At 36.9% G+C, this 18,069-nt stretch overlaps 1 protein-coding gene across 4 annotated transcripts in view; it reads right to left on the reverse strand.

The window, feature by feature from the left end:
* IDE (insulin degrading enzyme) overlaps positions 1–18,069 on the reverse strand; it is an 82,899-nt gene that overhangs the window by 44,215 nt on the left and 20,615 nt on the right. For 2 of the 4 annotated variants that reach the window (XM_059662851.1, XM_059662850.1), the window contains exons 2-4: positions 14,332–14,516; positions 13,168–13,375; positions 9,569–9,738 (exon numbers count right to left, since the gene is read on the reverse strand). In XM_059662851.1, the coding sequence (XP_059518834.1) occupies positions 9,569–9,738; positions 13,168–13,375; positions 14,332–14,516 (563 nt within the window). Of the gene's footprint in view, positions 1–9,568; positions 9,739–13,167; positions 13,376–14,331; positions 14,517–17,664; positions 17,794–18,069 lie in introns of those variants that run through there. The other 2 variants (XM_059662852.1, XM_059662853.1) reach the window with 2 other exon arrangements.

Raw genomic sequence — 18,069 nt, forward strand, 5'->3', positions numbered from 1 at the left:
AAATCTCAGATCAAAGTTTAAGAAGACCAAGATCATGGCCTCCATCTAGAACTTCAATTCTTTCAGGTTAGGGGGGCAAAGGGTAGGGGGAGAAATGAGAGGCATCTGTAATACTATCAACAATAAAAACATATTTTTAAACAATTCTTTCAGGTTAACCAGCTCTAGTTCATCCTTGCTTTGATTTTAACTTACCTGAATATTTTACCATTCTAATCTCTACTCTTTACATTTAGGTCCACTTTAAAATACAGAGACAAAAGCAGGAGCATACACCAAACACACTAAGACATGCATCAATGGCAAAATACTGACAATGTCATATTAAATGAGCCAAAGGACTATAGCGGAATACAATACAGCAAAGAAAATGAACAATCCACTCTTTATATGCAATAGTATAGATGAACTTCACAACTTTAAGGCTGAATAAGAGAAGCCATACACAAAAGTGTATATACACTTCCTCCCTGTAAAAAAATCAATAAAATATGTTTAAAAAAAAAGTTAAATGAAAAATAAGGTGCCACTGTCAACAGCAATCTTGCTCATCTAAGGTAAAAATTGAATGATACTGGATCTCTGGCTAAACGGATAAACAGAGGCAATCACATTTGTTTTGGAAAATGGCTTTAGCTACAAACAGATACCATTCTACAAAGCTACATTCTCATTTGTTTGCTGTCTTCCTAATATGTGATGACAAAAAGGAAACGGTGGTCCACTTGGAAACACATCCCAAAATGGAAGTTCTGTATCCTTAGAAAAAGGAAAAGGTTCTTCACTGTGACTCTCTTGGGTCAGGATAGTCAGCTCTCAATACACTGACAGAGAACACGGATACCAGGTACAAATGCGCCAGAGCCAGGCTTGCCATTAGAACAATTCCTTTAAGAGTTTTCTAAAAACAGGAAGGCTAGCTAGTGGAAGTTCTCAAAAAACAGATATAGAAATGAAAGAAAAAGCAGGACATGATGCACAGAATTCCATATTAGTCCTTAAATTACTGAGTGGACTCTATTATTGTGAGCACCAAAAACCCTACCCAGGGAGAGAGGTGCAGAGGAACGCTGGCTTTAGTGCTGGCAGAGCTCTCATCTAATCCAGGGTAAACTATCTTCCAGTAGTACTACCTTGAACAAGTTATTTAACTTCTCTTAGTCTCAACCTCTTATCCTGACATTGTTAGGCTTACACCAAATTAGAGGGGGGAAAACCTGTAAATAACAAGCTTTGGCCATTTTGGCTCAGTGGATAGAGCATCGGCCTGCAGACTGAAGGGTCCCGGGTTCAATTCCAGTCATGGGCACATGCCCAGGTTGCGGGCTTGGTCCCCCATAGGGGGTGTGCAGGAGGCAGCTGATCGATGTTTCTCACTCTCTATCCCACTCCCTTCCTCTCTGTAAAAAATGAATAAAATATATTAAAAAATAAAAGAAAAAAGAATGCAGGTGTGGCCCTGCTGGTGTCGCTCAGTGGTTGAGCATGAACCCATAAACTAAGAGGTCCCCAGGTTCAATTCCTGGGGTAAGGCATATGCCCAGGTTTCAGGCTTGAAGACCAGTAAGGGGCATGCAGGTGACATTGATGTTTCTATCTTATCCTTCTCCCTTCCCCCCTCTCTCAAATCAATAAAAACACTTAAAAAAAGAAAGAAAAGAAGAATGCAGGTGTAGAGAACAACGTGAATATGGCTGGGATAATAAATAACAACTTAGTCTCTAGACCAGGGGTGGGCAAACTTTTTGACTCGAGGGCCACATGGGAGGGCCGGAACAAAAGCATGGATGGAGTGTTTGTGTGAACTAATATAAATTCAAAGTAAACATCATTACATAAAAGAGTACGGTCTTTTCTTTTTTTTTAGTTTTATTCATTTCAAACGGGCCGCATCCAGCCCGCGGGCCGTAGTTTGCCCACGGCTGCTCTAGACACACACTGTCCTAATTTAATGCTAATTCAGCTGGGTCGTGTACATCAAATTAAAATGCTGCTACCAAAATCTGAATCCTACCTTTCTGGCTCTGTCACCATTACAGTGAGCTCCTACAGTGGACTGAGGATGTCAGGGTTGCTGACCCAATGGGACTGCCACTCTAAGCCTCCTGGAGAGAGCACTGGCTTGGTGGTTGGGAGATTTGGGGTTTCTTGTCCTGGCTCCATCATGTACTAATTAAGCAACCTTGGAAAAGACTCCAAATATCTCCAAAGGCTCATTTATTTTGTCTGTAAAATAGGGGTAATATGGATACATGCCCAGAGGTTAAAAGCAAGGGCTAAGTCCCTGACTCCTTGGTTTCCTAGCTATGGGACACAGACAAGTTTCTTAACCTCTATAAACCCATTTCTGTATTTGTAAATAAGAGTAAGGAACTCATCTCACAGGATTACTGTGAGGATTAAATGAATAATCCATGCTAAGCCTCAGCACAGCATCTAAACTTAGGTTGTAATTCTTTTTTTTTAAATATATTTTATTGATTTTTTACAGAGAGGAAGGGAGAGAGATAGAGTGTAAGAAACATCAATGAGAGAGAAACATCGATCAGCTGCCTCCTGCACATCTCCTACTGGGGATGTGCCCACAACCAAGGTACATGCCCTTGACCGGAATCGAACCCGGGACCCTTCAGTCCGCAGGCCTACGCTCTATCCACTGAGCCAAACCGGTTTCGGCTAGGTTGTAATTCTGATGAAAAGTGATAATAGACATGAATGGGGCTTTGTAAATTGTAAAGCTCAGTAAATGCTATCTATATTTATATTTTCATTGTAACAATTTAAATTCTATTTTTAAAAAAGTTTATAAACTCAGGAACTAATGTATATAAATGCTGACTTTCAAGGAAATAGAACTTATTTTCCTAAAGTCAGCCATATATTTCTTACATTCTGTGGGAAAGACTGAAGTTTTAAAAATCTATTTTAGAAACTACAGCTGTCTCCAACTGTATGTCTGATAAGGTTCTCAAGAAAAGGTCAACTTGATCATTATAATCATGAAAATCTTAAATGTTCTCTAAAAACCCAGGATTCGCCAAACCGGTTTGGCTCAGTGGATAGAGCGTCGGCCTGCAGACTGAGAGGTCCTGGATTCGATTCCGGTCAAGGGCATGTACCTTGGTTGCAGGCACATCCCCAGTGGGAGATGTGCAGGAGGTGGCTGGTTGATGTTTCTAGCTCTCTATCCCTCTCCCTTCCTCTCTGAAAAAAAAATCAATAAAATATATTTTAAATAAAATAAAAATAAAAACCCAGGATTCTGAAGGTTTAGGTTAATGTATCTACAGTTAGTTACTTGAAATTCTTATATATGAAATATAATAATTTATATATCACATTTTCTTTATCCATTCATCTATCGATGGACACCTCAGTTGCTTCCTTATCTTGGCTTTTGTAAATAATGCTGCATATATTTTCTCAAATTAGTGTTGTTTTCTTTGGATAAATAACCAGAAGTCAATTGCCAGGGTTGGATGGTATATCTATTTTAGTTTTTTGAGGAATCTCTATACTGTTTTACATAGGGGCTGCCCCAGTTTGCAGTCCCATTAACAGTGCATAAGGGTTCCATTTTCTCCACATCCTTGTCAGCACTTCTTTATTGATTTATTGATGACCGCCATTCTGATGAGTGTGAGGTGGTATCTCATTGTGGTTTTAATTTGCATTTCCCTGATGCTCAATGAAGTTGAGCATCTTTTCCTTTGTCTGTTAGCCACCTGTATATCTTCTTTGGAGAAATGTCTTTTCATGTCCTCTGCTCATTTTTCAATTGGATTGTTTCTTTATTTTGTTGAATTGTATGAGTTTCTTATGTAGTTTGGATAGCAACCCCTCATCAGATATACCACCTGTGAATATATTCTCCCATTCAGTAGGTTGCCTTTTTGTTTTGTTGAACGTTTCCTTCCCTGTGCAGAAGCTTTTTAGTTTGATATAGTCCCATTTGTTTGTTTCTGCTTTTGCTTTTATTTCCCTTGCTGAAGAGCTGTATCCAGAAAGATCATTCTTATGCCAAATCGTTTACATCCTTTGTTTTTTTTCTAGGAGTTTTATGGTCTCAGTCCTTACATTCAAGTTTTTAACCCATTTTGAGTTTATTTACTTATATGCTGTAAGAGAGTGGTCCGGTTTCATTTTTTTGCATGTATCTGTCCAATTTTCCAAGACCACCTGCTGAAGAAACTATCATTCCAGTGTATATTTTTACCTCCTCTGTCATAAATACGTTGACCATATTCTGTTCCATTGATGTGTCTGTTTTGTGCCAGTACCATATTGTTTTGAATATTATAGCTTTATAGCATAGTATGAGATCAGAAAGTATGACACTTTGTTGTTTTTCTCTCTCAAGACTGCTTTGGCTATTTTGTGATTCCATATAAATTTTAGGATTATTTGCTATAGTCCTATGAAGAATGACATTGGTATTTTGATGAAAATTGCACTGAATCTGTAAATTTGTGTAGTGTCGTCATTTTAACAACATTATTCCTTCCAATCCATGAGCACTGTATATCCTTCCATTTATTTGTTGTCCCCTTCAATGTCTTACAGTTTTCAGAGTACAGGTCTTTTACCTCCTTGCTTAAGTTCATTCTTAGATATTCCATTCTTTTGGATGTAACTGTAAATGGGACCATTTTCTCAATTTCTCCTTCTGATTATTCATTATTAGTAGATAGAAACATGAAGAAACATGACAGGTTTCTGTATATTAATTTTGTATCCTGCTACTTTACTGAATTCTTATTAATTCTATCATTTTGGGTGGATTCTTTAGGGTTTTCTATATATAGTATGTAATCTGCAAAGACAGTTTTACTTCTTCCCTTAATGTTTGGATGCCTTTTATTTCTTTTTCTGTCAGATTGCTGTGGCTAGGACTTCCCACACTATGTTGAATAATAGTGGCGAGAGTGGGCATCCTTGTCTTGTTCCTGATCTTAAATGAAAAGCTCCTAGCTTTTCACCAGTGAGTATGATGTTAGTTGTGCTCTTAGCATATAAAGCCTTTATCAAGTTAAGCTAAGTTCCTTCTATACTCACTTTGCTGAGTCTTTATCATAAATAGAAGTGGAATTTTGTCAAATGCTTTTTCTGTATCGATTGGGATAATCATATGATTTTTATCCTTGGTTCTGTTTATGTAATGAACAGAACACATCCACATCATTTTGTGGATTTTGAACCACTGTTGCATCCTTGGTATAAATGCCACCTGCTGGTGGCATATAATCCTCTTAATGTACTATTGAATTCAGTTTGCTAGTATTTTGTTGAGAATTTTGGCATCTATGAAGAACACAATTTTAGTGTTTCTCTTCTTTTGGCAACTTTGGTAAATTATCTTGTGTTTAATGGCTGATCTGAAGATTTTCTTGAATATTTTGTATGCAGACAAGTACATCATATGAAAATAAGCAAAATTTTCTTTTGCTTCCTTCCCACCTTTTAAATATCACATTTTTCCTTGACTTATTGCAATAATTAGTACGATAGTACAGCTGAACAAAAAAAGTAATTAGAGGGTATTCTTGTTTTGTTTTTTGCTTTTAGTGGAAATCCTTTTGAAACTTCACCATTAATCATGATGTTTGAGATAGATTTTTATCAGAGCAAGAGTTTTTATTTTTATTCATGAATGAGTGCTTTTATCAAATGTTTTTTCTAAGTCTACTGAAATGACTGCTTATGACTTTGGTTTACTTAATCTGTGGATTGAAGCCCATTTGATCATAGCAAAATAAGTTTAATGTATTTGCAGAACAGAATTTCTTATAAAGAAACAATATAACGAGGATACCAGACTTCATCCTAAGATGTAAGCTAGATAATGTTTGGTAAAACTTTTGTTTTAGCTCTTACACAAACACATGTGTATGTGCTCTCAGTTGCTGAGTAAAACATCCTTCTTACTGTGGGTTGTTTAAAAAACAGTTTGAAAGCCACTGATCTATACTAGTCTCGAAGCATGAAAAAACACTGTAAAGGACAAATATTGTAAGGTTTTCTTAACACATTGTATGCGGGAAACGTATTTATACGTTTTACGTTGACTGATAGTAGAGCGCAGGACACGTATCAATACGTTTTTTATAGACTAGCGGTAGAATGCGGATAACGTATAAATACGTAAACTAAAGTTATCGTAATTTTACTGAACGTTGCCATTTGCGCAAAAAATTAGCAAAAATGGCCCGCACCACCTGTTAGAGCGCCATAAAAACTACCCGTAAACAATGTGTTAAAAATAAATAACACAATGTTTGGATTTTGTTCATTTAAAAATACCCAGATTTTCCTGATATTATTATGTAAATATTATTTAAATACTCTTTAAAATATTTTATATTTAAATATTATTAATATTATAATAATAAATCATAATCCCTTGACGGGCAAAATGGCCTATATTCACAGAAACATCTTAAGTCACTCAAAAGTAACAGAAATAAATTAAGCATGAATTTCTGAAAAGGACTTTTCTTTGAGGATCACTTTCACAAACTTTTCTTTATGTGTAATTTCTAGGGCTAGATCTTTCATTATATTTTCAAAAGTATGTGACTTTAGAAATGACAGACCCTCTACTCCAAAAAGCTCAATGTTAATTTACATTTCTAAAATCAGAAGATAACGTGGCATCTGCACGACTGACATCACAGCTTCTGTCCTGCTGCATTGAGTCTGGCTTATTCATGTCTTGGCTGTTTATATTACTTCATCCTATGCTGACTAACTGCTTAGCCTTGTCAGTGGTTATATGCCCTCAAACCCCACCCATATACATAGGGCCATTCATTGTTTCTCTTGCCAATCACTCCTGAAACTTTCCTTTAGGACATTTTTTTCTTTGCTTGTGAAATAATATTACTCACCCTACTCATTGGATTTATTTCTGGAAGATTTGTGGCTGCTTCCTGATTATACTGATTGTGACTTGTCACCAGTGAGACTATTTAAAAAGAGGCAACTCCCAAAGAGGAGTCCCAACTCGTTCTGCACAATGGCAGCATTGTTGGTATAAGTATTTAATCCACCAAAGGGTAACAATTACTTGGGTGTAAGAATTTTGAAAAAAAATTTTTTTAACTCACATTCCCTTCTTATATTCCATGTATGCTGATGTTCTCTACTAAAGCCACTTTTCAAACAAATTGGCATTACACAGACATTTCAGGGACCACAGAATTTATCTTAGCAATGATACTGATATTTAGTGCCAAGTATATAAATCTGAAGAACACAGTATCACTGCTTCTAATTGCAATTTTTAAAACAACTTCGAATTCTATAAAGGTATGCTAATTCCCTGGCTGCTGCTGGATATAATGGTGTGGTATCCAAACTGAAAGAAAGCTTTCTTTATAGTCTTTTTAGAAGTCCCCCAAGTTAACTTACATAATAAACATAAATTTGAAAGTGCACAAAGCAATCTATTAGTTATATGTAATTTTATAATCCCCAAAGTAGTATATTTAAAATCATAGCAGCCTATTATACAATTACATTTGTTAAGTGGGAATGGCAAGAGTAGATGAGGAAAAGGGAGACTTTGTTTTTTACTTTAAATACTTCAGTGCTGAATAAATATTTAAACACTTTTTAGTAAAAAACTGAACAAAGAGTATAATTATAAAATCAAGACATTAGTTTTTTTCTACACCCTGTCATCCCCATCTCTAATCTCCTTCCAGACTTAGCCCTGTGAGGGCGGAGGCCTGTGTGTCTTCTACAGCAGTCTATCTCCCACAGAGCCATCCCCATCGCAGATGCTCTGCATCTAGATGAGTAGAGGTGAAGGCAATGGGAGCAGGAGGATTCAACAAACCTTGAAGTGAGCATTAAAAATAGCACTTCTGCCCTGGCTGGTTTGGCTCAGTGGATAGAGCGTCGGCCTGTGGACTGAAGGGTCCCAGGTTTGATTCCTGTCAAGGGCATGTACTGTGGTTGCGGGCACATCCCCAAAGGGGGGTGTGCAGGAGGCAGCTGATCGATGTTTCTCTCTCATCGATGTTTCTGACTCTCTGTCCCTCTCCCTTCCTCTCTGTAAAAAATCAATAAAATATATTAAAAAAAAAAATAGCACTTCTGCCCGCAGTCGTGGCTCAGTGGTTGAGTGCTGACCTTCGAACCAGGAGGTCACGGTCGATGCCCAGTCAGGGCACATGCCCGGGTTGCAGGCTTGATGCCCTGTGTGGGGCATGCAGGATCAATGATTCTCTCTCATCATTGATGTTTCTATCTCTCTCTCCCTCTCCCTTTCTCTCTGAAATCAATAAAAAAAACTTTTAAATAGCACTGCTATTTAGAAGTGAAGGGACCAAAGTTTTGCCATCCTGAAGCTGCTTGTTGGAATACTGATTTTAAGCTGTTTATTAAGAAACAAGACTCAGAAAGAACCTTTGGCCTTTTCCATCTAAACATCTGCCTAAGAGGCTTGGATGAAAAGGCCTACTCCAGAAAGGGAATTTCAGGATATTCATTTTAGCCTCATTTGAATTAAGTATGGTAAATAAGAGGACTTCAGGCAGGGGCCTCTTCACTAGAAATCCTGTGTCCCATTGTTTCTGAGTTGCCTAGCAAGAATTTGCCTGCTGTGTGTTCCATTCTCCCTCAACTATCTGTAAATCGCCCACTCTCACTTCTTAAATCTAAGACCCCATTCCCCCTACCTTTCTCCTTTATCCAAAATGTCATATATACCCAATGTTGCCTCACTGTTTTTGAAATTTTTATGCTTACGTGAATTTCCCATGCGTATGTATTAAAATTTTATTTTCTCCTGTTAATGTCTTTTAATTTATTAACCCAGCTAGAAGAACTTAAAAGGTAGGAGGAAAAGTATTAATTTTGTAGCTCCCATTAGAAAGTAGACTTTAGAATAAAAAGATCCATTATCTTCTCCCTTTGAAATTCTAGTTAGTATCTATTCACAATTCTAACTGCTCTGCTCCTTCAACATTTAGACCCCTATTTGAATGCGATGGCCAGAGAAACTCTCTAAAGGGCAAGTAACTGATCAGGACAATGTTACCACAAGTTTGAGAATACCATCCTGAATATTATATATGAAGTCCAATGCCAAGAACCCGACTCCTGTATGACATTCTTCTTTTGGAACTACTAAGTAAAATGCTAGTCATCTGTTAAATGGAATATAACTACTTCATTCTTATTGTTTCTAATCTCTAAGTTCAATTATACACCTTGCTACCCAACAAACTCACTTCATATTTGGTCACTATTCTCAATAACCTATCACTTTCTCCATGAAGCCCATATACCTCAGCTTGGGCCTTAAGTCATTAGTCACAATATAGGTGCCTACACTGGGACCAGGCTGATACTTAAGGGCAGGAGCAAGAAACAAAAGTAAGTAACAATGATATAACAACTACTTCTCAGCTCCAGACTATGACTTTATAAAAAACAGTGTAGGTAAAAATGAGTTTTGAAATCTTCCGTCTTGAACTGTAAAATACAATACCATGCAGAGAGGCCATGGGTTTAAATGAGGTCAAGGAGAATTAATGCTTGAAAGCTGCTGTTGACAAACCTGTCCCAAATTTGCTGAAGGGGTGTTTGGGATTCCCCGTAGCTTTCTCCAACTGAAAGAGTCTCCAAGCATCGTTCATCACATTCTTCTCATGTTCTGAATCAACTGCATTCACCTCTCTGTCTTTGCAACTCTCATCAAATAACGGGCACAGAAAAAACTGCGCAAACCTAAGGGTGTGAAACATAATTTAAAAGCTGTTATTTTTTCAAAGTGGCCTTTAAAAAAATGCTTGAAATGTAACAGATAGGAAATATTAATTCTACAAAATCAGAAAAAAACTACCATTGCTACTAAGAAAAAAGGAATATAAAATATGTTCTAAGTAACATAAAAAAAATATAATATTGGACATATGTAAATTCAGAAGTCAATCTACCCGAGAGATGTTAGTGAAGATATAAAAAGATGAACACCTCCAATTCTGACACCAATTCCCATGTCTTTTTTCCACACCACCAAACAATTCTCTGACACCAGCTGGGTATCCCACAATTCAGCTCAATTACGACACTGGCTACCTAAAAATCAGATGCTGCCCCCTACAAGACTGCCCCCTTCAGACACTAATCACAAGTCTGGTTGTCACCTAAGCTCCTGACCGACCCTCTGAACAATCGCTGGGAGGATTCCACAACTGCCTCCTCAGGTTCTATTAATTTAGCAGAGCAGCTCATAAGGCTTAGAGAAACAATTTAATTTCTAGCTTACTGGTTTATTATAAAAGGATATAATTCAGGAATAGTCAGAAAAAAGAGGTACACAGGGCAAGGTATGTGGGAAGTGGTGAGGAGTTTCCATGCCCTCTGAACACACCTCTCACCAAATCTCCATGTGGTCAAAACTAGGAGTTCTCCAAATTCCGTCCTTTTGGATTTTTAGGGAGGCTTTGTTGATTAAATTATTGACCATTAGTGATTGAACTTAATATCCGGCCCCATTCTCCTCCTAGAGGTCTAGGGATGAGACTATAAATTTCAAATCTCTAATCATGTGGCTCCCACCCTCAAGTTACCTAGGGGCTTCCCCCAAATCCTCATTAACATAACAACCTTTATGGTTCTGACCACTTAGGAAATTGCAAGGGGTTTTTAGGAATTTTATGAGTCAGGACCAGAAAAGACCAAATATATATTTCTTATTATAAATCACAATGTTGCCCTAGCTGGTTTGGCTCAGTGGATAGAGCATCTGCCTGGGGACTGAAGGGTCCTGGACCTGATTCTGGTCAAGGGCACATGCCATGGTTGCAGGCTCGATCCCCAGTAGGGTGGTTCTCTCTCATCATTGATGTTTCCATCTCTCCCTCTCCCTTCCTCTCTGAAAATCAATAAAAATATATTTTAAAATAAATAAATAAATTATAATGTCACAACACCAAAAAGTCAAGGCAGACTTATGGTGACAGCAACAATCTATTTAAGATTTGCAGTTTAGCATATCTATGAAAATCTTTGTTATAAATGGCTAATTCTCCAAAAAAGGAAAAGGCAGGTGATAGTTCTTAGGCAAGAAAACCTTAAACTTACAGTTTTAGGTGCAATTTCACTAAGACTCAGACATTTTAGGACAAACTAAGTGACCTACTTTTAAAAGGCTCTATTTGAATTTTTCTTCTCATGGAGAAAAATAAACAAATCTACTTTAATTAGTGAAAAAAATGGAGTGATGCCGAGACCGGTTTGGCTCAGTGGATAGAGCGTCGGCCTGCGGACTGAAGGGTCCCAGGTTCGATTCCGGTCAAGGGCATGTACCTGGGTTGCGGGCACATCCCCGGTGGGGGATGTGCAGGAGGCGGCTGATCGATGTTTCTCTCTCATCGATGTTTCTAACTCTCTATCTCTCTCCCTTCCTCTCTGTAAAAAATCAATAAAATATTAAAAAAAAAGGAGTGAAAAACCTATGACATAGTAGTTTGATTAAGACATAACTATGGGCTTCTATGAAATTGTGAGTAAAAATTTTAATAAGCAGTGATTCCACAAATACCACGGCATGTAACTCTAACAAAAAGTAACTAAAATACTTTCCTTGAGACTATTCTTTAATAGTAGTATGAAAGTTTAACTAAGATACCTTTAGTTAATAAATTAACTCTCCTATATCAGGTTGCAATCATGATTTCATACAGTAATTCTTCTAAAGAAACGTTAGCCCCCATCTTATAAAAACAAGATCCAGAATTCAGATGAAACTGAGAGTAGAAGGTCTGTCTGAATGGAACTACTATTCAGTGGACCTAAGAGACTCCTGAGTCTGTAACATCTGAGCAATTGCACCTCCCACAGTCCAGCTGTCAAGGAGGCTGTTATTATTTGATATTTATTTTAAGTACATAAACATAATACTATTATAAGCACTTTACACACACCAATCCAAAGAGAAATCCATCTACCTATAATCTATAATCAAAGATATACTGAAACAGAGCTATTTCTGGACATGCAACCTCTTCTACCTATGTCAGTATGTTCAGGCTGGAAAAAGTGCCTAATAGTTACACACTGTAACTGGATAGGCCTACATAAAGGGTCATGATTATGACACAGTATAAGCCACTTTTTTAAAAAAATGCTCTTATACAAGTGTGTGTGTGTGTGTTTTTTCTCACTCTGAGCCAAGTAACAGACATCCTCCATCAAACAGAGATTATATGAACATCTGCAGTAGCATTTGTAAAGCAGAAAATGAGCCCAGGGAACTTATTGTTAGTCTTCTGGGAATACATATGATTATACCTCAAAGCTGCTGCCTAAAGATTGAAACATAAGCTAAAATAAGTAAGAAACAGGCTACTTTGAGCTAGCCATGTATCCTGTTAATATTCTTTGCTCTAAGGAATAAATTCAAACTATTAGGTTGCTTAAAAAATAGAATGACTATTATTAAGATAAGCAAGCAAATAAAGTTGACAATTACTAAAACTGCAAGTCAAACTCAGTACAGATTCACTAAAAAGCTTCAGATTACACTTGATAATACAGAAAACTATAAAAATTCGCCAAGAAAAAATTACACTTTGAATAGTGAATCAAATCACTAATATAACAAAAAATTGTAAATAGTTAGCTGTGTAGAAAATTGACCAAGAAATTAAATTGGCCTAAGGGAATTTGCTATAGAAAATACTTGCACAGAAAGTACCCAGGGTAGAAACTACAGGTCAAAACATTCTGTATCTGCTAAGTATTCTTGAGAATAGAGGAACTAAAGGAAATAGAGTATTTAAGTTCTAGCATTCCGGAACAGAAATATATTCTGTTACAGTTTATTCTTTATCACCTGCTTCATATGTAATACCAGTTAGAATGGGAAGGACAGGTGAGAATTTTATAAGTCAATAAAGCATTTTGTAGGCCTGAAGACTGGTTTAAAGTCAGACCATTATTTTTCTTCTACCACAAAGTAAATATATGAGATCACATTATTATTTTTCCTTGTTACAAAACCCAGGGGTGAGGGTAATACTGATTAAAATACCTCTTGTTAAGCTATAAAGCTGTGAAGGCATCTCTGTAAAAATAATAATTGTTACTATTACTAGTATTAATGTCTTAAGTGCACAAAGCTGGATAATGTATAGAAGTATTCAGCATTACCTGTCTAGGGCACCTTCTAGGTGTTCATGGGAAACATCGAAATAATAATTGGTATGCTCTCCACTAGTAAAAGCATTTGAACTTCCTGCATGCTCACTGAGAAACTGGCTGTATTCGTTTTCTTTAGGATATTTCTTTGTTCCCAAAAATAGCATATGTTCACAAAAATGACTTAAGCCAGCAATATTTGGAGGATCTGACAATGAACCTGTAAAGAGTAGAGAAAACATATATATATAATAAATCATTTTTTATGTTGAAAGAAATCAAGTACAGATAAGTCACAGGTGATTTGAAATTTCTGTTATGACAACTCCAATCACACAATCAGAAAAAGCTAAGCATAGGCTGCTCTAAAATAATATTGTTTAGTTCTAGCCCCATCTTTTGACATTAATTAGTTGGTGACCTTGGGCAGATTTTAACCTCTCTGGACATTAGTTTCCTCACACATCACACTAGAGGGAAAGAGTTGAATTCACTGTTGTTTTTATTTTGCAGGAGACAATAGAGCAGAGTGCTAAGGGCACTGGTTTGGGGGTTAGCAGCTCTGTTAGCTATGAAACTTTGAGCACAATACTTCATCCATCTTGCCTCAGTCACTTTTCTATACACACACCTAACTTAAGGGAGTTGTGTGAATAAAAATTAGATATTTGCAAAGCACACTGTATTGTGCTCAGCAATAATTATTTGTTTAACATATGATGGTTATTACTTTTCCCCCTCAATTCTAAAATGTCACTGAGTTAAACAAAAATTGTTCAGAAAGAAAACATGCCTCACTAAATGTACATATAGATAAGCAAGCTCAGTAAAGCAGCATTAAATGTGGAATAAATATGCACACAAGAATCTAGGAAATGTATTTCCTTGTGTACCTGAAGTGTACAAAAGTGAAAGAATTAGAACTGTTACAGTACAAGATGGGAATGAATTTCCTTGCTGCTAGGCCACCTCAGCTGGGAACCTAACAAGATGCTCTTGGTAAATGTAAAATTATTTGTCTTAGACAATTGTAGATTATCAATAGCTGTACAGGGCTACTGTACAAAATAAGGTACATGAAACTGGCAACTGTTAGGTCTTTATTTGCACAAATATGGAAAGTTCTAATAAATGTCAACATCAGGTCAAAGCCTAATTCACAATTTTAAACTGTACCTATGTGTACATCAAGTGCTGCTGATGACTTATCCGTGGTGGGATCGCTGATGAGAAGTACTTTGATGCCATTGGCCAGCTCCAGCCCCCGGTATTCTCGCTTGTCTTCAGGAGATTTGATAATGTGATTTCCTAGTCTCTTGATGGCTGGATTATTCATTTTGCTGTAGGTCTTTTTGTGGAAACTTAAAAGAAAAAAATTAATTGTTAGATTGTGGCTGCCTTTTTCTTTCTCTTTCTTTTTTTAAAGAACAAAGAGTAACATCAAGCAAAACCATTTATTGCATCATCAGATTAAAACACATCTGGAGGAAACTTTTTATAGCCTACCTACAGGGTATAATCATTCCACTCCTTCCTCCCATCATTCTTTCAGAGAAATGTTAATATTGTTTTTGTAGAGCCATATTTAGGACAGCACACGGATGGGGATTTGAGAGAGGATGGGTTGGGCCATGAGTTGGCCCATGTGCTGACCTAGAATACAGTTTTCAATTACCAATAACTGCTTTCCCACATATTTCAGAGGCATCTGCTAGAGTGAGCTGAGAGTTGTAAGAATTATTATAAGGTCATCCAAAACATTGCTCAACTTGATGACATTCAAAGATAGGGCAAATCTAGAACTCATCAGTCTGGTATGCACATGCTCAGAACATAGGGAACAAGCAAGCTTCAATGAGGAAAAATCCTGTGAAGTCCTAATACAAAATAAGTGATCTGGGCTGTCCTATGAGTCATGGCAGCAAAAGCAGGGACATAAAAATAAACAAGGTTGGAAGGACCCCAAGTAATTTTTGTAGTCCAGTGCAAAGGTGAATGCCAGAGCAGGAACAAGTCCAGTCATCTTAACAAAGATGTTAAATTGTCTTACAAAGGATTTACTTCTCTTCCTCTGATAGTCCTTTTCTTCTCTAAGAAAGCTAGAGTTATGCTGATGGAAAGGGGCTCTTGACTGCTATGCAGGGATTATTAGTGTAGCAAAGGGATTTTCCAGAGCATGGGGTATGTATGTTTTGAGACTAAGAGTGAATGCTATTCTTGTCTATGCTGCAAACTGCTTAAGAGACAAAAACTGAGCCTGTTATTATTAGTAGGTAAATATACTAATCAAGTAAAGCAAAAACATATCTTAAACTATAGAGGAAAAATGACCCTGTGCTACCACATTTGCTTCTCACCTGGAAGACAAAAGAAGTGGATTTGACTGCTCCTTAAAGACTGACATCCCGATTTAAGAGCAAATCAGAGGGGACACAAATAGACATACAATATTATGGGATAAAAACTTTATTTTTTGTGTTAAAATCTTTGGAGATTAACGGAGTGAAAAATCCAGTTTGCTTTTTTATCAGAAAAGCTTCCTCTCTAAAATAATCTGTAACTAGTCTTCTGAGTAAGAAATTATCAACCGAAGAGGTTTGTTTGCTCCTATTAAGACTGTCCCTGATATCTTCTTTAGAAAAGAATATTTGGAATATTAAAGATCAGTAGCATAGGTCGTACTAAATGTATCATACCCATTTTTAAAAACCACATAGTACTTTACAGAGACATTGCTAATAGTTTTGCCCTATTTATAGTAAAATTTTTTTTTTTAAATAAAGGACATATTATTTTTTTATTTTATTTATTTGTTGATTGATTGGCTGATTGATTGATTCAGAGAGGAAGGGAGAGGGAGAGAGAGAAACATCAACGGTGAGAGAGAATCACTGATCCACTAACTCCTGCACACCCCCTACTGGGGATCGAGCCCACAACCTGGGCATGTGCCCTTGACTGGAATTGAACCCAGACCCTTCAGTCCGCAGGTCAATGCTCTATCCCAGCCGTGGGCAAACTACGGCCGGCGGGCCGTTTGAAATGAATAAAACTAAAAAAAAAAAAAAAAAAAAAAAAAAGACCGTACTCTTTTATGTAATGATGTTTACTTTGAATTTATATTAGTTCACACAAACACTCCATCCATGCTTTTGTTCCGGCCCTCCGGTCCAGTTTAAGAACCCATTGTGGCCCTCGAGTCAAAAAGTTTGCCCACCCCTGCTCTATCCACTGAGCCAAACCAGCTATGGCAGTAAAAATTTCTTGAAAAACAAAATATAATACTAACATTTTAGGGATATAAGGCCACTGTTGGAAAATTCAAATGCAATTTGGAAGTGAAAAGTTTTTATTAACAACTTCTTTCTACTTCATTAGCCACAAACCACTTTAAGATCAATGTCAAAGGCAGATAAAAATCCGAGTTCAAAGTCCTAAAAAATGGTATTTAGTGGTTTAAAAAAATCTCAGCGTAACAGAAAATGGTCTATCTAGGCCTCCAAAGACAGGCGCAATAATAAACCTGGTTAAGGTATTTCCCCAGGGGCAATCTGGACTACAGCAAATGCCTTCAGTTAATAGCTGGTTTTGAAAACCTTGAGTTCAATATAAATTACTATTTTGAAAAATGAGTTCCAACCTAGCAGCAACATTAAGATTAGATAAGCCACAAGGCAGCCTCCATTAAGACTCCACAGCCACAAGGGCAGCATTAAAGGAAAACATTGAAGCTCAGCGTGCACCAGAGATGCCTAGGCTCCTCCCTGCAAAGCTCTGCTAGAGGAAGGGAGGGGGCTGGGATTTTAGTGATGAATTCCTCTAAGTGGGAGCAAAAACTAAAGGCTATTTTGGTTCCACTGCCATTGTTTATACCCAAAGCTCTCTACTGTCCTTGCCCAGCCAGTTTCATTTAGGGGAACCAAAAATTACAAGCAACTAAAATGTAATAATGATGATGCTGATGACAGCAGAGCTCTGAAACTTCTACTCAATCCACAACTGTAGTGAGATCAAATACAGATCACTTAGGGAGGACAAACTGTCTTATTCTATGGGAGGTGAAAAATTCATTGTAATTAAGATAACCACCCTTAACTATAGGCTATATTCTGTACTTATTTCGGGGTTCAATTTCTCTTATTCAGATTTTCATTATCTTAAAGGAAAAAATATAATCAGAGGCATTAGATAACTCATTTGGGCACTGAAGCTATGATTGGTTAATAATCCGTGGTATGGCTAAGAATAAAGAGATAGATTTATTCTATAAGTCAAACATAAAAATTAGTCCAACTACTTTTAGACATCTGTATACGAGATCAAGGACAACTATAAATTTCCAAGCTAACAATGCTCCTGAATCAAATATGACTTCTTGAAGCAAAAGCCAAAAGGGTTAATAGCAGCATTTTCAAACAAGATCCTTCCCAGCAACCCATATTCAATAGCACAGGCTGGCTTTACCTAAAGCATGTCTATCAACACATCCTACAACAATTTGATTCTCACCTTCTGGAGAACTGGAGGAAATGATCTGGAACTCCTCTGATGATGATGAATTCATCAACAGCTTGCCTGTCTCTGTATTTATACTCATGAGATCACATGTCTATCCATCTCAGCTCATTAGCATACAGCCTTCAAAAATAATTTTATTTATTACAAATGTTCTCCAATGTGCACCCAACAAAGAGGGAACAAGCAAGTATTCTAACTTTTAGATGCCAAGCTAGTGCTAAATCAAATGTTTTCCCAGACATTTATTTGATATTTTTAACTTGTCAAAGTCAAAATCTTAGAATTACTTTCAATTTCAGGGACTTTATCACACATTGGAAACTTCATCAAAGGCACAGAATTGTCAGTGATAAGCATTCTCATGAACTTGGAGAGATATTTAGTAATTACAGCATA

The sequence above is a fragment of the Myotis daubentonii genome, chromosome 13 (genome assembly GCF_963259705.1).
Source record: "Myotis daubentonii chromosome 13, mMyoDau2.1, whole genome shotgun sequence".
NCBI classification, from domain to species: domain Eukaryota; kingdom Metazoa; phylum Chordata; class Mammalia; order Chiroptera; family Vespertilionidae; genus Myotis; species Myotis daubentonii.